Raw genomic sequence first — 27,373 nt, 5'->3', positions numbered from 1 at the left:
CATTTTCCACTGAAAAGATAGGGCTTCTTAGGGAAATGGATGATTCCAAGTCTGGAACCTTGTTTCGTAGTAGAACACAAAGAAGCTATCAAAGACTGTTGGAATTGTACCAGAAGGGTCCAAGAGCTGACCTGAAGGGGGCTTCCACTGCCTCAAAATGGGTGCCTTTGAGCCTTAAAAAGAACTATAACTGCAACAAATTGAAACACATCAAATATGCCTCTCAAAATAAGAAAAAGCATCAAAAAGCCCAAATAAGCAAAGCAGCACTAAGTAAAAAGAATAAAGCTGGAGGCATCATATTATCTGGCTTTAAATTATACTACAAGGTTATAGTAACCCAAGTAGCATGGTACATGGTAGAGGTCAATTGAAAAGAGTAGAGAACCCAGATGATGGGTACAGTGATGCTGGGAAAATTGGATTGCCATATGCAGAAGAATGAGACTGGAACCCTGTTTGTTACCTTATACAAAAATTACCTCAAGGTAGATTAAAGGTTTAAATGTAAGACCTGAAAAATCCTAGAAGAAAACTTTGGTGAAACTGTTCTGGACATTGGTCTGGGCAAATAATTCATGACTAAGACCTCAAAAGAGCAAGCAGCAAAACTAGAAATAGACAAATGGGACTTAATTAAAATAAAAACTTTTTCACAGCAAAAGAAGTAATCAATGGAGCAAACAGCCTGCAGAATGGGCGAAAATATTTGCAAATTATTCATCCCCTATAAGGGACTAATATCCAAAATTTACAAGGAAATCAAGAACAAAAACCAAAAAAACCCATGAAAAAATGTGCAAAGGACAAGAATAGTCGTTTTTCAAAAAAAGACATGCAGATAGCCAACAAACCTGAAAAATGCTCAACATCCCTAATCATTAGAGAAATGCAGTTAAAACCACAATGAAATACCATCTCGCAGGTCATGCAGTCAGAATTTTTAGCTATTATTAAAAAGTTAAAAAATAGCAGAGGTTTGCAAAACTGTGGAGAATACACTTGGAATGTAAATTAGAACAATTGCCATGAAAAACAGTATGGAGATTTCTTAACTAAAAAAAGAACTACCATTTAATCTAGCAACCTCACTACTAGATATCTATCGAAAGGAAGATAAATCATTATACAAGAAAAGATACCTGCACTTGGATGTTTATTACAGCATTATCCACAGTAGAAAAGATATGGAGTCAACTTAAATGTCCTTCAATGGATGATTAAAGAAAATGTGGACCAGGTGCAGTGGCTCACACCTGTAATCGCAGCACTTTGGGAGGCCAAGGCAGGTGGATCACGAGGTCAAGAGATCAAGACCATCCTGGCCAAAATGGTTTAACCCCGTCTCTACTAAAAATACAAAAATTAGGGGGGGCGTGGTTGTGCACACCTGTAGTCCCAGCTACTTGGGAGGCTGAGGCAGGAGAATCGCTTGAACCTGGAAGGCAGAGTTTACAGTGAGCCGAGATCGCACCATTGCACTCCAGCCTGGCAACACAGCGAGAATCCATCTAAAATAAAATAAAAAAAAAATAGAGTGGTGTGTCTGTGTGTTGTATGTACATACAATGGAATGCTATTCAGCATGTCATGTTTTTGGCAGCAATGTGGATGGAGCTGGAGGTCATTTTTTAAAGTGAAATAATCTGGAAACAGTCAAATATAGCATGTTCTCACTTATAAGTGGAAGCTACATAATGTGTACACATTGACATCGACTGTGAATTAATAGACACTGGAGATTGGTGGGGTGGGTGGGTGGAAGGGGAGTTAGAGATGAGAAATCAGTGTCTACAATACACATTATTAAGTCTTTGGTTACACTGAAAGCCCAGACTTCAGCATTATGCAATATATCACCACTATGCAATATATGTGCATAACAAAACAGCACTTGTAACCCTTAAATTTATAGGCATTTAAAAAAAAAATTAACCTGATCACCTTTGGGGGTTGCTAGGCCATCAGTTCATTATTTTGAAAATTAGGAAATAAGGACAAGGATCAAACATGTATCTTGACTTTTCTCTGCGAATTTTAAGAGTCACCAAGTGGTTGGTGAACTACTTATTTTTAGCAAAAATCCTGCTAGTAAATGCAGAAGGAATATAGAACTAAAAAAGTTTCTGTTTCATAAACTTCGATAAAATAAAAGAATTAAGCAAAGGTCATCAATGACTGCTAAAATCATTAAGTGAAAGCTTAATGAGAAACTTTATTTTGGCTGGATCAGGCTGAATGTAAATTCACTGGTTAATTTTATACCACCAAAATAGGACATTATATAAAATTGATATTATATGCCCCCCCCAAATACAAGCACCACCTACGAAATATGCTTGCCATAAAGATTTCATCTGAAACTCATCCACCTTCTTACCACCAGGTACTGGAAATATAGGATAAGTATGTTAAATAAGTTTATAAGGAAGATATTAGCCAAATCCCAGACATGGGAAATTATAAAGAAAAATTACTTATTTTGTAAATAAATGTCATGGGAGGAAAAGAGTTGTGGAGGTGGTGGCAGGAGGTCAGAATCTATATTCTTTTTGAATATAGATTCAAAAAGAGTTAAGTGATAGGTAATGTAATGTATATTGGATCTGAATTTAAACATCATACTTGTAAAATGATATTGGAGAATATTGAGTAAACTGAGTAACATTGAAGACTTACTGTTAATTTTGTTAGGTGTAATAGTGGTATCATGGTAATGAGTTTTTAATATCTGGGTGAAGTAATCTGACTCAGGCAGCAAAACAGAAGGTACGTAAATTTAATGGTAACTTGGGAAATGCAAAAGTAGAAGGTGAGCAAGAATGACACAGTTTGGATAATTTTTAAAGATAGGTGGTAGGGATCATTAGATTTCTTAGTCTGTTTACTTAAATTTTCGTTTTGTTTTTTTTCATCTAAAAAGTCTCAAACTTTGAGCAAGGCAGTATTTTATTAAACTTTTTAATCTAAGTTATATAATTAAATAGTGGTATATTGTGGTAAATCCTGTTTTTCTGTAGAATTTATTTTGGTTTTTCATTTTGTTGGTGTCTAGTTTGTCTCAATTGTGTACAGTTTTTCTTTTTTAATTCTCAGTGTTTTGCCAAGAAAATTAGAGGTGGTCTTGGGTCTTCAGTAAATTGCACATTTATGTGGACACATTCACACATTAGAATTTTGTAGGTGAGCTCAAATATTAGAAAGTTAGAATGAATATTTGGGCATTTAAAACATGTTACAGATTGTGTTTTAAGAAGACAAGAATATCATTTATGGATGTGGCCTATGGAAATCAGTCCTCTTCTTTTTCTGTTTTGTAGTTTTTCTGTTGGCCTATTGATCCATTAAGTTTTCTTGACACTTCTCTTTCTTTGATTTTCCTTTTATAGGCCAGTGTTCACAAACTATTTTAGCAAAAATAAGTAAAGGAAAAACGATGAAATTGACATGACAACATTTTAAGAAACTGGTGTGTTCTATAATCAGTAGATTTAAAACTTGGGAATCAAAGAATGTGGTCAGGCCGGCTTGGTGGCTCATGTCTGTAATCCCAGCACTTTGAGAGGCTGAGGCTGGCAGATCACTTGAGGTCAGGAGTTCAAGAGCAGCCTGGCCAATAGGATGAAACCCAGTGTCTACTAAAAGTATAAAAAATTAGCCAGGTGTGGTGGCACATGCCTGTAGTCCCAGCTACTCTGGAGGCTGAAGTGGAGAATCACTTGATTCACTCCAACCAACCAGGAGGCGGAGGTTGTAGTGAGCAAGATTGCAGCACTGCACTCCAGCCTGGGTGACAGAGTGAGACTCAGACCCCCAAAAACTAAAAGAATGTGGTCTTTAGTTCTATCTTTAGGTTGCCATCTAATTATATATATGCTGTATAAAATACTTTATTTATCTTTTAGGTTGGCAAATAAACAAGATAAAGAAGGAGCTTTAGGAGAAGCTGATGTTATTGAATGTCTATCTCTGGAAAAATTGGTCAATGAGCACAAGTGCCTGTGTCACATAGTAAGGTTTTATTTTTTCTACTCTTTATCCTTTCAAATAAGTTCAATATAACTTGGTTTTTATAAAAGTGATAGCAATTAAAAAACAATCTTTTCAAAGAATTTTTGTAACCTATGAAATCACACTCTCACTTTTCTGTTGATATAACTTAATGCCGTAACATTTGTTGTCTATTTCCTCGTTATTTCCATGAACTATCTTTTCATGATTTCAAAAAGCTTCACATTTGCTTTTTGTTTAAGATATTGCTGATAGGATCTGTGCGCTATGCCAGCACATCATGGTATGAACTTTGTAAAATGGGAAAGAAAAGTATAAATACAAAATTTAAGCATATGAGCAATTCATAATTAATTTTGAAAAATTACATTGCCTGGCATGGTGGCTAATGCCTGTAATCCCAGTACTTTGGGAGGCTGAGAGTGGCAGATTGCTTGAGCCTGGGGGTTTGAGACCAGCCTGGGCAACATAGTGAGACCCTAGCTCTACAAAAAATAGGAAAATTAGCTGGGTGTGGTGGTGTATACCTGTAGTCCCAGCTACTTGAGGGGGCTGAGGTGGGAGGATCCCTTGAACCTGGGAGGTTGAGGCTGCAGTGAGTTCTGATCGAGCCACTGTACTCCAGCCTGGGCAACAGAGTGAGACCCTGTCTCTAAACAACAAAAAAAGGAAAGAAAAATCATATCAGGAGAGATACCATACAGTCTTAAGGAAGATCATCAGGGGATTTAATAATTTATTTTGGTTTCGAAAAACATTAGACTGTCAGTCTTATGGATGGTTTACTGCTGCAGATTTTAGAATAAGGAATTAAAACTTCCTGGCATTTTTAATAAATAGAGGTATTTTTCTTATGGCAATTAAATTTTTCTTCTAATATTGTAATTGGCACTATCACCCTCTTCTTTATAATATCTCACATAGCATACAGATATCTGTAAAATAATGATGTTAATAATCATCGCAAAGGTATGTTTTAGAAGTTAAATAAGCAGATGCTTCATATCGTTAACTTAAATGGTTTAATTTTGATTTGCCATTAATTATACTTGATGGTTTATGAATAGATTTTTGTGGAGAGCTTTTAATCTTTGAGTCAAATAAATTTCTGTTTTAGGAACCATGTTCAGCAATCTCGGGGTATGGAAAGAAAATTGACAAGTCCATTAAAAAAGGTCTTTATTGGCTGCTACATGTCATTGCAAGAGACTTTGATGCCTTAAATGAACGCATCCAAAAAGATACAGCAGAACAGCGTGCTCTTGAGGAACAAGAGAAACGAGAAAGAGCTGAACGAGTACGACAGTTACGAGAAGAAAGGTAAGTAGATTAATTTTGCACTTGAAGAGTTAAAAACACAATACTTTTATGAATTACTAGTTTTATCTGTTCAGTTTCTTCTTTCTATATGAAGGAAGACACTAGGTAAATTTTGTATTTCTATGGATCTTTCTCTACACAAGTTTGAGTGGGAGATTCCTAATTTTTCTGGTGGTGTTATAGTAGTTAAATGTAATTACTCCTTGTGTAGGCCACTGTTGCCCAGAGTTTTAAATTTTTATCTCTGGTTTCTTATGGGTACTTTAGTGCAGTGGTTCTCAATGCACAGGGTAGTTTTACCTCTCAGAGAACATTTGGCAGTGTCTGGAGACATTTTTAGTTTTCACAGCTAGGGGGAGGGGGTGGAGTACTACTTGGCATCTGTTGGGTAGAGGCCAGGGATGCAGCTAAATATTATATGACACACAGGACAGGCTCCTACAACAAAGAAATAGCATTGAGACTGAGGAACCTTTTTAGTGTGAGCCAAGATAGAAGGTGAGCTGTTAGAGAATCGTTCAACTCAAGCAAAATCTGATCCAGAGTTGCCTTCTATATGGCCTTCTATGTAGTTTAACATAGTTGTAGCCCAGTGGGCAAGAACTTGCTACCCTTGGTGATCCCATTATGAGGGGCTTCCATATACTGTGAAGGAAATCCTCTGATAACTGCTATTTTTCATTTAATTCATTGATAGGACTTAAAGGAAAGAAATATTTATAGAAATGACTCTCTATCCCCAAGTGCTCAATAATATGAGCATGTCTTTCATCTAGGGATCTCTTGATATAAAAGACAGATTAGAGTGAATGATTTTGGCAGCTGTTGATACAAGGTTTTAGTTCCTGTGAGAATCTTTGTTTTTTTCTTAGTGTGTGTTTTTATCATATAAAGCTCAGTACAACCAATCATACATGTAAGTATACCTTTTATATATAATATTTATAAAAAATATATGGCCATACTTATCTGAAAACTTCTTTTGTTTTCCTCCACTAAGATAAAGCGACAACAAAAAAATTGAGTTGGATAAAAGAAATCTAATGCTAATAACTTTGTAAATGTTTTTGTCTTTTCCATAATGATATTCTAGATCATGCTATGGCAGGCTTTTCCAATGCTCTTTGCCCTTTCTTTCTTTCTTTCTCATTATCCATGCCAGTTGTGGTCTGAGACCTCTCCTTTTGAGCCCATACTCCATAATTAAAAGTAAATTGACATTCAGAGATGGATGATTAAAAATAAACCTTTTTACTTACTAAATCCAATCTAATTGGTTCAGATAGTCATTTCTAGTGTTTTGAAAAACAGTAAAATACTAAGTGAAAGTAATCTATTAATACTGTATTCCTGAAGTTGCTTACTAATAATTGAGTAGCATTAATAACAGTGGCTATCCTATGAGAAAGTTCATTCACACAGTGTTCTCACATATATTACTTTATCTGGCTCTTGAAGCAGCTCTATGAAGTGGTTTATTTTTATTCACATTTGTGGGAAAGCTAAGGCTTAAAGATCCAGGTCCAAAGTCACAGAGGTAGTAAATTGCAAATCTCCAAATCTTCGCTTCCTAGGTTCATAATGAAAGGATATGTATTTCCATCTAGAACACAGCTAGTAAACAGTATGGTAATGAACATTTACATTGCTATATAATACAGTCCAGTTAAAGATCTACAATAATTTTTTTTTTTAAATCTTTGGCTGCTCATCTTAATAATATTACTCATCATGTATGGAACAACATTAACTATAAATCACAGAGATAGTAAATGTCCAGTGGTAACTAATATGGAAATACTTATTTAATCTGAATGATATATGTGGCAACTTATTTTTGTAACCACTCACACTATTATGCAAGTTATTATCTAGATGTTCAAATATGATATACAACTTGATAAAATATGTTATTTTATATTACTAGTCTATCATATACTTCTATAGAATCAATCTATAGCTATCCTAGTCTTTTATGCTTATATACTAAACAAGAAACATGTTTGTGCAGAAATAAAAACATGAGTTGAAGGAATGCTTTGTTAGTTTTACTTTATAAGAGAAGACATAGCCCTTAAGAAAATAGTTAATAAGAACAATTGTTGGCTGGGCGCGGTGGCTCACGCCTGTAATCCCAGCACTTTGGGAGGCCGAGGTGGGCAGATCACAAGGTCAACAGTTAGAGACCATCCTGGCCAACATAGTGAAACCCCATCTCTTAAAAAAAAAAAAAAAGAAAACAAAAAAAGAATAATTGTTATTTGTTAACACCAGTGAAGAGGACAGCATTGATTTTGAAGGGTAATTAATAAGTTGATCAGTAATACCCTTGGCACATGGAAGAATAATTGCACCATTGATATTAAGAAGTCAGTCATAGGAAATGTCATTTTTATCAGCATTTTTAAAAAAATTGAAATGATTAGTCTTTACATGGGGGAGAAGCCTTTAACCTGCATAAAAAATTTTAAAATGCTCTCAGTAAGTCAAAACAATGTCTACATGTTTAAATTACTACATGTAATAGCCTTATACCTATTGCAGTTTTCTTAAACATGATTCAGCACTTTCTCAAAAGAAATTTCAATTATTTTTCCTGAAACAATAGAAAACAAAATGAACAAGAGCAGGCTGAGCTCGATGGAACCAGTGGTCTGGCTGAGTTGGACTCAGAACCAACGAATCCTTTCAAGCCAATAGCATCTGTAATCATGCAGGTATGAATGGTGGCAAATGTAATTTTTGTATCTTAAGTTATAAGTTCAAACTTGGAAAAGAAGGTGGAAAGTTAGGAAACGAGGCAGGAAAACAGAAGTGTTTCTTCAGAGAGATTATTTCTACAAGAAATTAAAGATGAGAGACTGATTAAAGGTTTATTGCTTTTTTTCTTCCTCTTAAATTACCTTTGAATCTAGTATAAAAGGGGGAATATGAATTCAGAATTCAATGACAATAAATAACATTGACTGTAGCAATTATTATAGTTGCTGTGTTGATAAATCTATTTTGTCATTTATTTCATGTAGTAATAATATATTTACTCTTCTTTATATTTTCTGTGTTTCTGTATTGCTGTTACTGTCCATTTGCAATAATATTTACTTAGAATGCATTAGAGTACATAAACAATTTTCTATTTTTCCAGGATACTTAAGAATGTTTGAAACGGCAATAAATTCTCCTATATCCGAATACCATTTATTTCAATTTTAAATCAGAAATTTTACCAACATTAATTTATAGATTTTAATTATGAAGAAGTGAAGGGGTTGTGTGTATGCGCATCTGTGTATCTGTGTCTGTTTTCATTTTTCTGCTAGTGTCCAGAGTTTGCACTGGCTCTGCTTTCATGGCTGACAGCAGCAATGCTTCCTCTGAGGCAGTGCTTCCTAAACCTTAGGCTGACTTGCTGGTCCTGCCTGTGTATTCCCCATTCCTCTTCCCTGTCACTGCCTCCTTCCACACAGGTGCTCATCTGGAAAGGTGGATGATTGTTTAAACTTCCTGGGGGCTGCTGCTGAGGAGGGAGGCAGCTCCGCAGGTAAGAAGATGATTGGTTAGTTTTGGTGTTGCTTTATTTTGCAAAGTAATTGGTAATATGAGACATTGATTTTTAAGTTGCTTGGATACCAGAAGGTTAATTGTATTCAATCTTTCATTAACCTCATTGCATTCACCCTAAATATGTGATTTTCTAATTATAGTAAAGCCATCTTAATAGCATGAGCTGTTTGTCTCAATTCTATCAGATGTTATATTTATCAAGTTTTATGTTTTTCTTAAAAATATTGATAGAGAAGAGGATAAGTTGTACATGTTACTTTGAAACATTAGTTATTCCCTGTATAATAAGGCTTGCTTTATAAATAATGGTTGTTTTATAGTATCATGGATATAAATTATGTACAAGGGTCTAGTGCTTCTCTCAGCATTGTATTTTCCACAATGTATAGAAATGAATAATACTGATGTAAAACATAGTATATAATATATAGAAAGTTGCTAAATTAATAAGTGGCATGGGGAAAGTACACTTACGCTTTTAAACTATAATAATTTCAAGAAGATGGTCAGTAAAGAAATAAAAAACAAATTAGCTGTATTTTTTTAACCATATAGATTTTCTTTTTCTCCCCCCCACAAAACTTCTTTTTTAGCATGTTTCTTGGTACAGAAGCACCTAACATTCCTTTGATTTTTCCTGCAGATAATTAAAATGGTAAGATATTGGAAGGTATTGGTTCCAGAATAGACAGGCAGATCAATAGAACAAATACTAACAAACATAGTTATGTATGAGCATTTTAGTACAAGATAAAGATAACATTTCAAATCTGACAGAAAAGAATATTTAGAGAAAAGTAAAATTATTGAATACTGTATACCTAGTTAAATTCCAAAAGCATCTAAAACTTAAATATGTTTAAGTGAAAGTCTTCAAGTTACTAGTTGATAATGTAGTTAAATCTTTATATGTGCTTGGAAGAGGAAAAAAATTCAAAGCAGGACAATCAAGCCACAAATCATAAAGGAAAAAATAAATAGATTTTATACTATCCATTTCTAAAGGAATTATTCTACAAAGTTAAAAATAAATATAACAAACTCTAGTGAAAAATAGGATGCATAGGCTTATGTGTCTCTGTGCCTGGTTCTAGTGACTCAGATGCACAAAAGAACCCTTACAAATTACAATGAAAATAATGAGAACCTAATAGAAAAGTAGGTATTGGGTTACTGAAGGCAGTTTCCTAAAGAAAAATTAAAAATGTCAACAAGTGTATTTAATAGTTTATTTTTGCCAGCAATAAAAAATTTTAACTTAAACTCAAAACAACACTAAGATAAAAATATGTATTAATATAGCAGAGATGTAAAAGGTCAATCATGATATGCAGTATTGAATACGATGTAGAAAAAAATCACTCTCCCAGCCCTTTGCCCATGGTGTACATTAATTCAGTTTTTCTGAAGGGAAGTTTGTGACTATATGTGACATTTTAAAATTTGCCTACCTGCTGATTTCAACAGTTCTACTGTTAGCAATTTAATGTTAAAAAAACAAAAACAAAAACAAAAAACTATTAAGGTGATTCTATTTTTTAAAATAGTGAAAAATTGGAAATAAATTCTTTGTTCATTGACAGATTTGGTATGCTATAAACATTCAAAATAATAATATAATTGATGAAAATAATTGTAGCTAATATCATTTACTATTTATAAGGCACTGTTCCGAGCACTTCATATATTCATTGGCATGGAAAGAAATATATGTTCTTCAATAGAAACTTGAAATCTTTTTTGTTTAAAAACAAATACATATGTATATATGGATACGTACATTTATGCATGTTTCTGGGTGATATATGTCTTTACATGATGTATGTATGTACGTGTGGGGGTTTGCAGAGAAAATTATCTCTTAGTGATTATAGACCAAATAGATTATAAAGCAAATAATATAGATGAAAAACAGTCATCTCTAGATTGTAGAATTACTGGTAATACTTGTTTTCTTTCATTATACTTTCTGTGTTTACCAAATGTTTGACATTTAGCATATTTTAATGATGTATTCATCAAATTATTTTTAAAATAGAAATCTCACAGTGTCCTTGAAGTTACAGAATGCTGTTAAGGTATATGATTCCTCTTTTAAAACTATCTTAGATAAAACCATTATAGTGAAGATAATGTATTTTATTTTTTGTTAGAATGAAAGAAAACTTGAAAAAGAGAAAAAGCAAAAAATGGAGACAGACAGTGATGGGTGCCATCTGAAACAGAAAATGGAGCCTGAGCAAATGGAGACACAAGGCCAGGTTAATGACAGTGGCCAAAACAATAATGAATTTGGACTAGTAGAAAATTATAAGGAATCATTAACACAGCAGTTAGAGAATGAAGATGAGACAGACCAGCCATCATTAGAATCAGGTAATAAATCCAGTTACTTGAAGTAATGATCTTATGTATATGTAAATAAAACTTATACGTCATCTCATTTATTATGTTTATTTTTATAAAAGAATACTATAGTATTTTTCTGCCTTCAAATGCCGTATTTTTCATGATTTTCTCAAGGTCTTTGATTATTCAGCCAGTTTGTTCCTAACGTGATGACTTAAAATGTGGTCCTTTGTAACTTATTAAGGATTCAGAAAATTCCATTTTTAATTTTATTTTCATAAATTTGGGATACAGCATAGCTCTCAAGAGTCCTTGGAATAAATTTAACATCTTAAGGCTTTTTTTGTTTGTTTTGTAAGGCTCATAATGCTACATCAGCATTATTTCCTTTATTGACTGGCTATTGCTATAGGTAGCAAACATAATCGGTAGAACATTTTAAAATGTCTTGTGAAATAGCCATTTTTATTTTATTTTAATATCATAAAAAATCTTCAACTCATAATTGGTTTCCTTTTTCTAACTGGCTATGTTAAATAAAAGTACGTTCATGTTGGTGTCATAGGGATATAGCCTGCATTTGGAATCAGACAACTTAGGATAGAATCCTGACCCATTATCTACTAGATATATGTTAAGTTATATAACATTCTTTAGTCTTACTTTCTTTGTCTCTAAAATGCAAATAAATATTGTCTGGGGTTTTTAGGGTTACTTAGAAAATTACTCCTAGCAGTGTCTGCCACATGAGAGATGCCCCATAATTGTTGCTTCCTTGACATTTTTGGTTATGAATACAGCTTCATTATGTATAATAATTTTTTTACGGTATCACAGGGCTTATGAAAATAAGATTTCAATTCCTGAGATATAGATTACCTAACATGGGTATTTTGCTGGATGACAAATACTAGATTTGAAAGTTACACTCTTTGTCAGTTGGGAAGTTAGGGCAGTCATATTGGTACCCATATAACTGTCAGCAGAGTTAAAAAGTAAGCAGACCTATTACAGTGGTCTCATAAGTTTTTAAAGAGTTCTTTAATACTTGTTAAAGAGCAAAATGATTTTGGTAAATGATTTGAAAATATAGCACAGGGAGATCTAAGGTAGTAAATCATATAACTATAATAATAACATATTTTATACTTTAAAACAGCATTTGGATGTGCTATATTATTCAACGTAACATTACGTTATTTAACATAGCAATCTTAGGGTATACTATTCCATTATATAAATGAAGAGAACAGGAACTTGAAGAGGTTGGGTTACTTAAGATCATATATCTTGTCTGTGTAAGCTGACAAGTCCAGATCATCTGATCCAAATCCTGTGCTTTTCCATGACCTTGAACTACTGCCCACCCTTAAGTACCTTATGGTGGCTGTATTCCACGTTTTATGGATCTGTTCTTCCAGTTGTTAAGCTTACCATTTTAATTGTAAAAAATATCTATTTTTTTATATGAAATGTTTCAAACAACACTAGTTTCTTTAGAATAATTATTTGTTTCTAAGTGTGTTTGTATTTTTTATTGCTTTGTAGGCTTCACAGATATTGGATATATTTTCTGTTACAAATAATTCCAATTTAGAAAGTACATTGCATGTGCGTGCATGCACACACACACACATACAGAGACATGGCTATTTGTAACTATCAGTTAAAATATTGCAGTTACATTGGCTGGGCAGGGTGGCTCACACCTGTAATCCCAGCACTTGAAGCCGAGGAGGGCAGATCACTTGGTCAGGAGTTTGAAACCAGATTGGGCAGCATGGTGAAAGCCTGTCTTTACAAAAAAATACAAAAAAATAGCAGGGTATAGTGGCACACGCCTGCAATTCCAGCTACTCTGGAGCCTGAGACACAAGAATCACTTGAACCTTGGAGGTGGAGGTTGCAGTGAGCCAATAGCCTAGGCACGGAGCGAGGAAAAAAAAAGTTGCAATAACATCGATGTTCTAAATTTAGTTAACTACTATGTCATCCTAGTTTACCTTACTAAAATTTATACATTAATAGATATTCTTGATGTGTTTATATGTGTTTAAGTTAAAATATGTGAATAATTTTTTAAGAAAGAATACATTCAATTCTGCTATTTCTACTAATGTGATTTTGGTTACATGTTTGTATTATATTGGGCCTACCTTCTTTTAGGGGTTATTTTATCAATTTTTTTTTTTTTTTTTTTTTTTTTTTGAGATAAGGACTCACTCTGTCACTCAAGCTGGATGGCAATGGCACAGTCATGCTCACTGCAGCCTCAAACTTCAGGGCTCAAGCAGTCCTTCTGCCTTAGCCTCATGAATAGTTGGGACTACAGGTGCATGAAAACAAAGCCATGCTATATATGTATTTTTTTCATAGAGATGAGGTCTTGCTATGTTGCCCAGACAGTTCTCTTAACTCCTCGGCTCATGCATTCCTCCCACTTCATCCTCCCAAAGTGCTGGAATTACAGGTGTAAGTTGCCATGCTTAGCCTTGTAGGGGTTATTTTAAATAAGTAACATGTTTAGATTTGTTTAGGGCCCTTTATGTCACATTTCAAAGGATTATTTTTTGACTATTTATACCTAGAGTCATTCTACATATCCCACTGAGAAAAATCAAATATGCTGAGTGACACAGTAATGAATAGCTTCTTTCCCCAGATTATGAATTTCATGGAAACTCTTGCAATTACACACTTATATTTGTTTCATATATTTTTTTGTAGTCCGAAAAACCTCTCAGAAATTAAAATATAGACGTTTGGCTCTTTGTTGTATCATATTCATTTGTCATTCATTCAATAAGCTATCACTTAAAAATATATATTCTTAGTAAATGCAACTGCACATTTGGTTGTTGGTAACAATTTCCAAAGTTGAATTGTCAAGATGTTTTTATGTTAATATCAATATTCTTGTTTTATATTTTGTTTTCTATTATAAAAGTTCACTTTTTCCTAAAGATATAAAATTTCATGTTTATATTCTTGTAGCTAATGGTAAAAAGAAAACTAAGAAACTAAGAATGAAAAGGAACCACCGGGTAGAACCACTTAATATAGATGATGGTGCTCCTGAGAGTCCAACACCACCCCCACCTCCTCCTCCTGGTGAGTAAATTGATACTGATACTGAATTTAGAAATATTTTTTTAAACAACAGAGAAGAAAAGAAAACAGGAATCCTGCCATTTTTATTCTGTATATTCATTTTCTTGTATATTTGTAAAAAAAAATCTTTTAACTATAATTTGAACAAAAATTTGCTAACAAAAATGTCCATTCTCTTTTTAAATAAAAAAAGTTTATAAAGGAAAAAATAAGTAAAAACTATTAAGAAAACTTTATCCAATATTTCCTAGAATATGTTCAAGTTCTGTTTGAAATATTAGTACCTAGATGTTAATTAAAGTTTCATGATGGATGGTTAATATGAGCCTTTAAAACATTGGACCAGCTGGATGTGGTGGCTCACTGCTGTAATCCCAGCACTTTGGGAGGCTGAGGTGTGCAGATCACAAGATCAGGAGTTCGAGACCAGCCTGGCCAACATGGTGAAACTCTGTCTCTACTAAAGGTACAAAAGGCTGGGAATGGTGGCTCATGCCTGTAATTCCAGCACTTTGGGAGGCTAAGGTGGGTGTATTACGAGATCAGGAGTTCAAGACCAGCCTGGCCAACATAGTGAAACCCCATCTCTTCCAAAAATGCAAAAATTAGCTGGGCGTGGTGGCACGCACCTGTTATCGCAGCTACTCAGGTGGCTGAGGCAGGAGAATGACTTGAACCCCGGACGCAGAGGTTGCAATGAGCCAATATCATGCCACTGCACTCCAGCCTGGACAACAGGGTGAGACTCCATCTCAAAAAAAAAAAAAAATTGGACCTTTCATCCTGAAACTTAACATTTGAAACCAAGATGTATTGATTTTTCTAATATATTTTCAACATACGTACCCATGTCTTAAGTTGTTTGAGGATTAAATGGAATAATGCATGTAAGACACTGGCACTTAACTTCCACAATAATTGAGAGTAACTTTTCAGCACTAAGCTTAGTACCTCACCTACTATAGCTGCTCGATAAATACATAATGACTAGATAATTATGTGTTATAGTGCTCTTACTTCTCTGCTACAAGGCTTTAGAAAGTATTTGGTACCATTTTCTTTTAAGAATTTTTTACAGACTCATTTCCAGTATTCCATTTATTAAGAAAATATTTAGTCTCTGCTTAGAGTTAGAATGCTAGCATGAGTTTGTTTTTGATAGAGGTGAAGGTGCTTATATTTTTTATTAAAAATTATTGAAAACTCAAAGCAGATGTTAGCAGCCTATAATTACATTTTAAAATATAGAAGCCATTTAAAATGGGTTTATGGCTATTCCTTACTGTCATTCAATATGTTTGAATTGACATTGTATGTTACATATGCTTCCTTTCTAGGGAGAGATCCTCTCAACAGACCTAAAGAGACCTTGTTTAACAGGATTTTTAAATGGTTTTCTTTTTCTTTAGTTGGCTGGGGAACCCCTAAAGTCACTAGACTTCCAAAACTTGAGCCTCTTGGTGAAACACGTCATAATGGAGGTAATGCAAAAGGATTGGTTTTCAGATGTCTTCTGTACATGTTACATGCACTTTTCTTTAACCTTATAACTTCAGCAAACTTAAGTTTTAGTTTTGGAAGCCCATCAAATCCACAGCTATCCTTTTTCATTATGCTTCTCTTTTTTCATATTATTTAATTTTTTTTAATTAAGTATGCTTTACATCTATATAATTTGATTTGTTGTTTACCTTAGAATACAGAGGTAAAAAGAATCATAGCTTGTGTTTATACATGATACATTTTTACAAGGAGTTAGAAAAGGTTTTAAAACAATTTAACTATGAGACATTACAATGATAACTTGAGTGTTAAAAGCTGTAGTTTCCTGTATATGCCCAATATACTCAAAGCCACATAATTTTTTTCTCTCTATTCCTAATAAGATGACCAGCTACTTTATATTAAAGTGAAGTAAAGATAACACAGTTTATAAAATCAGAGATCAAATCAATAAACCAAATAAAGTTTGACAAAGTAGAAAGAAAGTTACTGACAGCTTTATTGAATTAACAATTTTCTTTGAATATAACTAACATATGCTATAGTCTAGCTAGTTTATGGCATTGGAATTCTAGGATGCAAAAACTAGAGGAAGGATATTTAGGAGAAGTAGATAACTGCTTTATAAAAATGGGAGAAGTTCTGATTACAGATCATGAGTCTAGGTCCCTTCAGTAAAATATTTCTAGAATGCAAAAGAATTGTAGATCATTGTGCCTCAATAAACTTGTTCGTTAAGAACACCCAGTTCCTTTTATGATAGCTCTGTGTTTACCTAGTCTACAATTTGGTTTCACTTACTAGGAAGAAAGTCAGAAGTTTGATCTTTAGAAAAGCATTACCATATAATTTGAAATCATCAAACCAGTTTAAATATTTTTATTCGGAAAGTACGTAAATATAAATGTGCTATTTGCTTTTTTTCTCAGAATTCTATATAGGTCGGTAATGAAATATTTCTTGAATATTGTTAGTGAAGATTAATGGATTTTTTTTAAATATTTTTAAAGAAATAGAAATTTGTCCTTAGACTATATCAGAATTACTGAAATGGTATTTTCAGTGGAGTCTCATATCTCTGTTTAGTTTTCTCACTTTACATTATGATGTTTATATTGACTACAGTAGATTTCTTTTTTATTATATAACTCAGCCAACTTGCATACATTAGAGTACATTGTCAATGTAAATATTCACTATGTTGTCAGAGAAAACTAGGTAATGTTAGTGCGTATATTTATATGTACACACATATACATATGAAGAAAAAAATATTTTCATGACATATTTTTTGTTATTGAACTCATTTAACAACTATTTTGTTGTTTGTTTAAATATTAGTAATAACAAGATGAATAAGATGTGCATTCTGCCTTGTGAGAATCCTACCGTATAGAGAGGACAATTCTTCAGCTTACTGTGGTGTATATGACAATGAGTTCTGTGGTGTACAGAGTACTATGCACAGTAGGAGTACTGTGCATGGGCAGTTAGGAAAAGTGGCATTAGAACGAGGTCTTCAAAGAATGAGAAGAGTCAGTAAGCAGAAGAAACAGACTATGTCAAGGTAGAAAGGTAGGAAAGAATATTGTTTAGTTGGAGAATAACCTGAAGTTGCCAGTGACAGGAAGATTAGGTTTATATGCATTGAGTGGGTAAGAAAGAGAAAATATAAAATTACGGAGAGTGTTAAAAGTAGAGTTAAGAAAATGTACCGTCAACTCTGCTTTTAATTGGGAAAGAAAGATAAATATAAATTTTTAGTACAAAAAGCTTACGTTTAGTAGTTTTTAGAGTTCATCATGAGATGTTAATCTTAGATCCTGATGATAGGTACCAATTAGATAATTGAATCCTCTTCTTTTTCTAAGTTTGTACATATTTATTTGCCTTTATATTCAAAGTATATTGATAAAAGGTTTATGACAAGTAGACAACAATATATGATGAACTAGAGTAGATAATTAAAAATTGGCTAAATTTGGTTTGGCTTAAAATTTACTGAGTTGAAAACTAATATGCTGTAGTCATATTGGGAACTTTTAAAGCAGAGACTTGTACTTTTTTTTCCCTTTAAGTATTTTATAAAAAATAATTTCAACTTTTGTTTAAATTCATGGGGCACATTTGCAGGTTTATTACATGGGTATATTGCATGATGCTGAGGTTTGGAGTCTGAATGATTCCATCACGCAGGTAATGAGCATAGTACCTGATAGTTTTTCAATGCCCATCCCTCCCTCCCTTTACTAGTTCCCAGTGTCTATTGTTGCCATCTTTATGTCCCCTACTTGTATTTTGAGTATAGAGATTTACATTAATGGCAAGTTTATTCTACTTTTCTAATTGCTTTTACTGCCTACAAAGCTTGCTCAGTGTAACAGGTCAGGCAGTTGCATTTAGAGAAGAGACTTAAAAAGAGAATTTGTATTTTTTTTTTTTTTTTTTTTTTTTTGAGACGGAGTTTCGCTCTTGTTACCCAGGCTGGAGCGCAATGGCGCAATCTCGGCTCACCGCAACCTCCGCCTCCTGGGTTCAGGCAATTCTCCTGCCTCAGCCTCCTGAGTAGCTGGGATTACAGGCACGCGCCACTATGCCCAGCTAATTTTTGTATTTTTAGTAGAGACGGGGTATTCATTTTTTAAACACTCTCAGTCTATGCTTTATCAATATGTTATATTATTATGTATTACACACTATGAAAAATAAATCAAAAGATCATGTTGGTAAGAGTGCCAAATGCAAAAACTAAAGAATATTTTCAAATTTTAAAATTATGAAGGAAGATAAAATTTTGTGTGTGGTTTACTGCTCCTCAATTTTCATGGTAAAGAAGTTGAAGCCATTTATAAAAATGTGTTGGCAATTAAGTTTGTCATTTTAGTTGGGCACATACTTTACAAATAAGAAATCTTCTTTGTATAGAATGATTTGATTTTCTGGCAAAGAAATAGTAGAAAATCATTTGGATGGGGTGGCTCATGCCTGTAATCCCAGCACTTTGGGAGGCTGAGGCAGAAGGGCTTCTTGAGGCCAGGAGTTTCAGAGCAGTCTGGGCAAAATAGTGACCTAGTGAGACCCCCATCTTGTGAAAAAGAAAGAGAGAAAGAGAGAGAGAGGAGAGAGAGAAAACAAGAAAGAAAAAAAAAAGAAATGGCAAAAGTCAAAATCAAGTGAATAAACTAATTTCTTAGAAGGGAAAAAGACATTCCTTACATGTTTATCTTTTTTATTTTAAAATTCTAAAAGTAAAACCTATTCAAAAACATATTCCCTCTGGTTTAATAGGTGAATTCTGTTTCTATGAAAATTCTATTAATTTTTTGAATTCAAGAAATTAGAGAAAGCATACTTTATTAAATAATTGAATGTCTCCTACCACTTTAATTATAGCAATAATAATTACATATACCATGTGTCTATCACATTGCTAAGCACTTTATGTATTTATATCATTTTAATTCTCCCAAATATCTTTATGAGAAGGGCAACAATATCCCCATTTTGTGTGTGAGGATCCTATACCCCAATGTTACATACCTAATAAGTGACAGAATCAGAATGTAAACTTAGGCCTGTCTAGCTTTGAAACCCATACCTTGAATTCATTATTGCATGCTATTAAGATTTGTCTGGACATCCTTGCAGCTTAGTAATTGCTTTGAATTGATAGTTGTTTTAAAAATCATTTCCCCCTATTTATATATTCATTTTAACTGTTTCTGCAATACCTGTGTATCTAGAATAATTTTAAGGTAATAGACCAGAAAGTACTAACTAAAGGTTTACATATACCATGAAGTTTATAAGCCAATTTTCAATAATTATGAAATGGAAATTTACCATAATGGACAAAATAAGACTTCTTTGTATAAAATTGCCTCAAATCATTGAACTCTATTGAAGCATTATTGTAAAAGATTCCAACTTACAAGAACACTGGAATAATTAATACTTCTACTAAAATACCTAGATGCCCCGTGGTGGCTCACGCCTGTAATCACAGCACTCTGGGAGGCTGAGGTGGGTAGATCACTTGAGGCCAGGAGTTCGAGACCAGCCCAGCCCATATGGTGAAACTCCATCTCTACTAAAAATACAAAATTAGCGGGGTGTGGTGGCGCACGCCTGTTATCCCAACTACTTGGGAGGCTGAGGCAGGAGAATTGCTTAAACCCAAGAGGCGGAGATTACAGTGAGCTAAGATCACACCTCTGTACTACAGGCTGGGCAACAAACTCCATCTCAGAAAAAACAAACCAACAGACATACACATAACCCTAAAAGTAGCAGCCACTGCATTAGAATATGGAGTAGAATTACCAGGTTTATAGATTTTTGAATTAAAAGTTCCATAGATTTTGAATATTTTATATTTGTTCTCTTCTAGTGTGAATGTGTAATAGGAAACAAAAGTAATAATAAATATATCCATTAGGTGCAGCTTTTTATTAAGTAGAAATTAATTTTGAATCTACAATTAGGATTTTTTTCTAGTGATTATATTTTGAATTTCTTTTAAGTTTTCTTGGATTCTGATTTTTTTTTATCTTCTGGATGCATAGTCTCACCTGCTAAGTTTAGAATGTCTTATTTTTTAAAAGATTTTGATTGAAAAATAATGAACTGTGTCAAAAATCTTGATTTACCATAATTGTTTCATGCATTTGGTTTTCTTTCTTTACAGATTTCTATGGGAAGCCACTGCCTCCCCTGGCTGTGCCACAGAGACCTAACAGTGATGCTCATGATGTGATCTCATAAACAAGTCATATTGGCAAGGTGAACTGGGACATTCTTCTTTCTCAGAAGAAGAAACATCTTGAATGCTGATAACTGGGGCAAGATAACCATAGCGATTTTAGTGAGAAGATTAATACTCAAGGACCTGACTTGATAATTACTTATTTGTGTTTTTCATGGTTAAAAAAAAAAGGAAGCCCAATGACCAGTACATAAGATCAGCATGTGGACCAAATTAGCAAGATTTAGTATTGACTCTGGTTTACACATCCCCACTCATGAGCATACTTCTGAAGGAAAACGTTAGAAAAGAGCCAGTGGACTCTGCACTTTCTTTATTATTTGTTTAATAGTCTGCATTTCTAGATATTAAGTGTTTTTTTAAAAGATACATGCGAGATCCAAGATGGCTGATCACTAGCAGCTCGGGCTCGTAGTTCCCAGTGAAAGCGCAGAGAACAAGAGGACGCCACACTTTCAGACGAATATTTGTTGCTCACGGTTCAGGAGATTCCCAGCAGAGGAGCCCCACGTGTCGCCAGGGCGACTCTTGTGGCCGGCGCGGCGGTTTAGCTGGCGCCTTAGCATGCCAGTTCTTGGTTCAGAGTCCGGAGATTCCCGGGCAGAAAAGCACCATCCAGCTTAACACCGCTGTTTTGGCCGGCACAGTGGATTGCACAGATTTCGGCACTGGGAATCAACAAATTGGACGTCTGCTCAGAGACCTAGTTAGAAAGTCGGTAATTACAAAGACGACAGAGGGATAAATATATAATGAAGGGAAGAAACCAGCGTAAAAAGGCAGAGAATACTCAAAATCAGAATGCCTCTCCCTCCACAGGGGATCGCAATTCCTCATCAGTAACAGAACAAGACTTAATAGATTATGAGTGTGTTCCAATAAGAGAAGCAGGTTTCAAAACGTGGGTGATAAGAAACTTCTGTAAATTAAAAGAACTTGTTCTAACCCAATGCAAAGAAACTAAGAACCTTGAAAAAAGGTTTGACGAAATGTTAACGAGAATGGACAATTTAGAGAAGAATATAAGTGAATTGATGGAGCTGAAAAACACAACACGAGAACTTCGCGAAGCATGCACAAGTTTAAACAGTCGAATTGATCAAGTAGAAGAAAGGATATCAGAAGTCGAGAACCAGCTCAGTGAAATGAAACGAGAAGACAAGATTAGAGAAAAAAGGATGAAAAGGAATGAGCAAAGTCTCCAGGAAATATGGGACTATGTGAAAAGACCTAATTTACGTTTGATAGGTGTACCTGAATGTGATGAAGAGAATGAATCCAAGTTGGAAAATACTCTTCAGGATATCATCCAGGAAAACTTTCCCAACCTGGCAAGGCAGGGTAATATTCAACTCCAGGTAATACAGAGAACACCACAAAGATATTCTTCAAGAAGACCAACGCCAAGGCACATAATTGCCAGATTTATTAGGGTTGAAATGAAGGAGAAAATACTAAGGGCAGCCAGAGAGAAAGGTCAGGTTACCCATAAAGGGAAACCTATCAGACTTACAGCAGATCTCTCAGCAGAAACCCTACAAGCCAGAAAAGAGTGGGGACCAATATTTAACATCCTTAAAGAAAAGGACTTTCAACCCAGAATTTCATATCCAGCCAAACTAAGCTTTATAATCGAAGGAAAAATTAAATCCTTTGTGAACAAACAAGTATTTAGAGAGTTCACCACCACCAGCCTGCTTTACAAGAGCTTCTGAAAGAAGCACTATACATATAAAGGAACAACCAATATCAGCCTTTCCAAAAATATATCAAAAAGAAAAGAACATTAACACAACGAAAAATTTACACTAACTAATGGGCAAAACAGCCAGCTAGCATCAAATGCCAGTATTAAAGTTATATATATTCTAATCGGATAAAAAGCCAAAACCCATTGGTATGCTGCATCCAGACCCATCTCACATGCAACGATACACAAAGACTCAAAACAAAGAGAAGGAGGAAGATTTATCAACCAATCAGAGAGTAAAAATAAACAAATAAATAAAAAGCAGAAGATGCAATTCTCACCTCTGATAAAGTAGACTTTAAAGCAACAAAGAGCAAAAGAGGCAAAGAAGGACATTACATAATGGTAAAAGGATCAATGTAACAAGAAGAGCTAATGATTCTATAGATCAACGAGACAGAAAATTAACAAGGACATCCAGGACTTGAACTCAGACCCGGAACAAGTAAACTTAATAAACATTTATAGAACTCTCCACTTCAAATACATAAAACATACATTACCACCTCACACCTATTCCATAAGTGACTACATAATTGGAAGTAAATCACTCCTCAGTAATCGCATAGCATTTCATAGGTTTAAATGAAATATTGATTGGCTGCTCGTTTGTTATTTTCTTCCCTTATTCCTTCCTGTTTACATCAAGTATAATTATTGGTATAAAAGAGGTTTTCAATACCCATTACTAAACTGCATTCTAGCCTGGGCAAGAAAGCAATACTCCCATTCTCTCTCTCTCTTTCTCTTCCTTTTTCCTCCTCTTCTTTATTCTTTCTCTTTCTTTCTTTAAAAAAAAAGAAAATTGAAACTGGAATCCTTCCTTACACCATGTACAAAAATAAAAAATAAAAAAAAAAAGATACATGCATATAGAAGGGGAACTTTTAGGAATTTATATCCAAAATTTTAAAACTATTTTTATATTTTTTTAACCTTAAAAATTTTAATTACTATGATATTGATTATATACCTTTTTAATAGATGATTTGTTTAAATTGTGTCTGAAAGACAGTGTTGATTTACTTTCAGACATGAACTATACAAACAGGATATATTTATGTGGCTTGAGGTATGTTTTGTAATTAAGTGTACATCCTAATTTGACCTAATTTAAAAATAATATATTTTTGAAATAGTAGATTCTCAGATCTTTATTCTACTAATTATATGATTTGAAAACAGTACTCAGTGAGAGAGACTGGAAATACCTTTTGTACCTAAATGTTTTTGAAATTAATCAAAATACATTCTGTGACATATTATTAAAATATCTCGGGGCCAGGCGTGGTGGCTCATGCCTGTAATCCCAGTACTTAGGGAGTCTGAGGTGGGCGGATTACCTGAGGTTGGGAGTTCGAGACCAGCCTGACCAACACGGTGAAACTCTGTCTCTAATAAAAATACAAAAATTAGCCAGGTGTGGTGGTGCATGCCTGTAATTCCAGCTACTTGGGAGGCTGAGGCAGGATAATCACTTGAACCCGGGAGGCGGAGGTGCGGTGAACTGATAACGTGCCATTGCACTCCAGCCTGGGCAACAGCAGCGAAACTCTGCCTCAAAAAAAAGTCTCAATAAAGTCCTATTTTAAACGTTAGACACTTTCAGAGATCAAGGTGCTCCCTGTTACTCCCTTGTTCTGTCAGAAGCTGCAGTGACTCTTATAGGTGATTCTAACTCTTTCATGCCTTGAAATTAAACTATGAAATTAAAAGCAGAAAGACTGAAAAACCTACTGCAGGCCCAGAGACTTGTGTTTTACAGCTAGGAAATAGCTTGGGTACTAAAGCAATGAGAATAAAAATGTTGGCTCAAATTACTTAAGAAATAATTGTAAATTAGTTCAACCATTGTGGAAGACAGTGTGGCGCTTTCTCAAGGACCTAGAAATAGAAATTCCATTTGACCCAGCAATCCCATTGCTGGGTATATAGCCAAAGGATTATAAATCGTTCTACTATAAGGACACATGCACACGAATGTTCATTGCAGCACAGTTTACAATAGCAAAGACCTGGAACCAACCCAAATGCCCATCGATGATAGACTGGACAGGGAAAATGTGGCACATATACACCATGGGATATTATGCAGCTATCAAAAACGGTGAGTTTGTGTCCTTTGTAGGGACATAGATGAACCTGGAAACCATCATTCTCAGCAAACTCACACAAGAACAGAAAATCAAACGCCGCATGTTCTCACTCATAGGCGGGTGTTGAACAATGAGAACACATGGACACAGGGAGGGGAGCACTACACACTGGGGTCTATTGGGGGGAAATAGGGGAAGGACAGCAGGGGATGGGGAGGTGGGGAGAGATAGCATGGGGAGAAATGCCAGATATAGGTGAAGGGGAGGAAGGCAGCAAATCACACTGCCACGTATGCACCTATGCAACAATTTTGCATGTTCTTCACATGTACCCCAAAACCTAAAATACAATAAAAAAAAAATCCAAAATAATTTCTTAATTTAAGATGATAGTACTGCTCTTGCACTTAAGAATGGCATCCCTAAGATTATGTATTTGGCATTTAGACAGACTTCTAGATGTATATTTTGAATAATAGATTCATAATGTTGCATTTAATTGAAAACAAAACTTTATATCCTGGTGAAAATACTATAAACAGAATGATTTCTGTATCACCTTGTTAAGATTGGTGCTTTTGGTAACTTGTACTGACACAATAGACATATATTAGTATCTGATAATAACATTAAGTACATTTTATGCTATTTAATATAATTACTTTAAAAATTTTACTTCAGAGCATCGTATTTTATTCACATTTTTTAACTCACTGAACTTCAATAATCAGGTCACCTATACTCTAGTCAGCATTGTATATATTCTTGGAGTTTGTACATGGGACTTGCCAACCACACTGAATTAAAAGAATTTGACTTTATAATTCATTAATTTGTAAATTGGAGAGGTGGCTGAGGTGATGAAAAGCAACACAAAAAGACAATGTAAATTTTGAAAAGGATTTGAGAGAGAAAATTGCACAACTATTTGTAACATTTACTCAATTTTAAACTCATACTTTTGCCCTCTTTTTAATATTTATCTACTTTGGGAGTATATGTGTTTTAAAATTTTTGTTTTCTGTCTGTGTTTACTATAATGTAGCTACTGACTTCATTGAATAAAAATAAATTATTTTGAAATTAAATATATTATAAAATAGAATTCACGTTTTATATACCTCTCTCAAAAAATTAAGTTTTTTTCCTTAAGCTTTTTAAAAACACTTTAAAATGTTTTGTAAATCCAGGTGTATTTTTAACAATTAAATGCCTATTTTATTATATGTCACACTTTTATTCTGAATTTTGGCATTTTCACATAATAAAAATAATTTATATCAATATTCTGTTTCTCTTTTCATTTGGTAGATTTAAATGATTTCCTTTGGGTAATAAAATAGGCAAAGATTTTTAAATATGATTATTAAAAATGTTTAAATCAGTAAATTAAAATAATGCATTTTTTTGTTACTTTACACACAAAACTTCCTTCTCTCTGCAAGTTTTTACGTATATGGGAAAGAATGTTGTGATTTTAAACGCAGCTAAAAATAGTATTTCACCATATGGTGTTAGAGGATTTAATTTCTGTCTTGTGTTAAAGCTCTTGGTCAACAGATATGTTTTTATTTATTTAAAAGATCATCTTATGTGCCTTTATGTGTAAAATGTATATTTTATAGTATGCATATGATATTGTATGTAACTGATGTCAAATATAAAACTATGCATAGAAACAACACTAGAAAGAAATGTAGTTTGGTTTACTTTTGTAGTGGAGGGAAATTTATAATTTTGTATAACTTATTTAAGTACCATGCTTTCTGCAAGTTTAAAATGAAGTGCTTTTATAAATGCCAGACGAAGACTAGAATTCCCTTAATATGTAAAACCTGTGAACAGCCTGGAACAGTTCACCTATAGAATACAACTAAAGAAATCAAATGCTTATAGATAGCAAAAGTTATTCACAAACTGAATTGCTTATACAAATAAAGCTGTAGCTTATAAACTTTATCAGCCTTGGCTTTAGTTAGTACATTTTTCGATTAGTGGAATATGCTTTGCAACTGAGATTCTGCTAATAATGGTTTTTTATCAAGAAATATATTCCAACTGATCCAAAGAAGAAATTCAAATATTTTTAAATTTTCAATAAAGTACGGTATAGGTTATCAAAATAGCAGTAATCCTTTATCTTTTCAGAAACAGAATAATAGATATCTGTTTTTTGAGGGGGAATAAAAAGCAAGCCAGAAATGAACTACCTTTAATGAAAGAGATCAGCTTATGATTAAATGGAAGATAGGAAAAAAGTTCATTTGCTTGTTGAGGGCATGAGTTGTAAGTTCTTTCTGTGTGCTGATGATGAAACCATTTACAACCTAGGTAAGTGGATCAGTGGTTTCCAAATTTTTATAGTGTCTTCTATCAGAAAACATTTTTAATATACACTGATGTTTAAGTTATTGTATTAATTTGCTAGGGTGGCAAAGTATCACGGACAGTTTGCTTAAACAACAGAAATTTGTTTTCGCAGTTCTGGGGCCTGGTAGTCTGAGACCAAGTTGGTGGGTTTGCTTTCTCCTGAAGCCCCTTCTTGGCTTATAGATAGACTCTGTCTTGTGTCCCTACATGGCCTTTTCTCTTCACTTGCCCACCCACCCCTATTGTCTCTCAGTGTGTTCAATTTTCCTCTTTTTAATGACCTTTTATAACTTACCTCTTTAAAGGCCCATCTCCAAATATAGGATAAGGCCTCAGCATGAATTTTGGAGGGAGATTTCAGCCCCTAACAGTTAACATGCTTGTTCTACTGTACTATGTACGTTTTAAATACACTTTGCTAAAAAAAAATTTTAAAAGACTACCTAAAGCTTAATAAAAATAAAAGTCATTATATTTACTTCCTAGACACAGTGCATTGTCTGCTGGAGTTTGTACATACCACATTGGAGCCCT

General features: G+C 33.9%; 2 protein-coding genes across 2 annotated transcripts in view; one reads left to right on the top strand and one right to left on the bottom strand.

Annotated features, from left to right (window-relative positions):
- Nucleotides 1-26,428, top strand: part of ARL13B (ADP ribosylation factor like GTPase 13B) — an 87,742-nt gene extending 61,314 nt beyond the window's left edge. Inside the window, exons 4-10 of the mRNA XM_012474167.2 lie at nucleotides 3,906-4,011; nucleotides 5,129-5,331; nucleotides 7,940-8,048; nucleotides 11,049-11,271; nucleotides 14,239-14,355; nucleotides 15,765-15,836; nucleotides 20,546-26,428. Coding sequence (XP_012329590.2) covers nucleotides 3,906-4,011; nucleotides 5,129-5,331; nucleotides 7,940-8,048; nucleotides 11,049-11,271; nucleotides 14,239-14,355; nucleotides 15,765-15,836; nucleotides 20,546-20,622 — 907 coding nt within the window. The 3' untranslated portion in view covers nucleotides 20,623-26,428. The remainder of the gene's footprint in view (nucleotides 1-3,905; nucleotides 4,012-5,128; nucleotides 5,332-7,939; nucleotides 8,049-11,048; nucleotides 11,272-14,238; nucleotides 14,356-15,764; nucleotides 15,837-20,545) is intronic.
- Nucleotides 1-27,373, bottom strand: part of DHFR2 (dihydrofolate reductase 2) — a 54,536-nt gene that overhangs the window by 21,114 nt on the left and 6,049 nt on the right. The window lies entirely within an intron of this gene.

This window comes from Aotus nancymaae, unplaced genomic scaffold (genome assembly GCF_030222135.1).
Source record: "Aotus nancymaae isolate 86718 unplaced genomic scaffold, 86718_ANA_hifiasm-v0.15.2.pri h1tg000022l_1, whole genome shotgun sequence".
Taxonomy (NCBI): domain Eukaryota; kingdom Metazoa; phylum Chordata; class Mammalia; order Primates; family Aotidae; genus Aotus; species Aotus nancymaae.
This window is presented reverse-complemented; position numbering and strand designations above follow the sequence as displayed.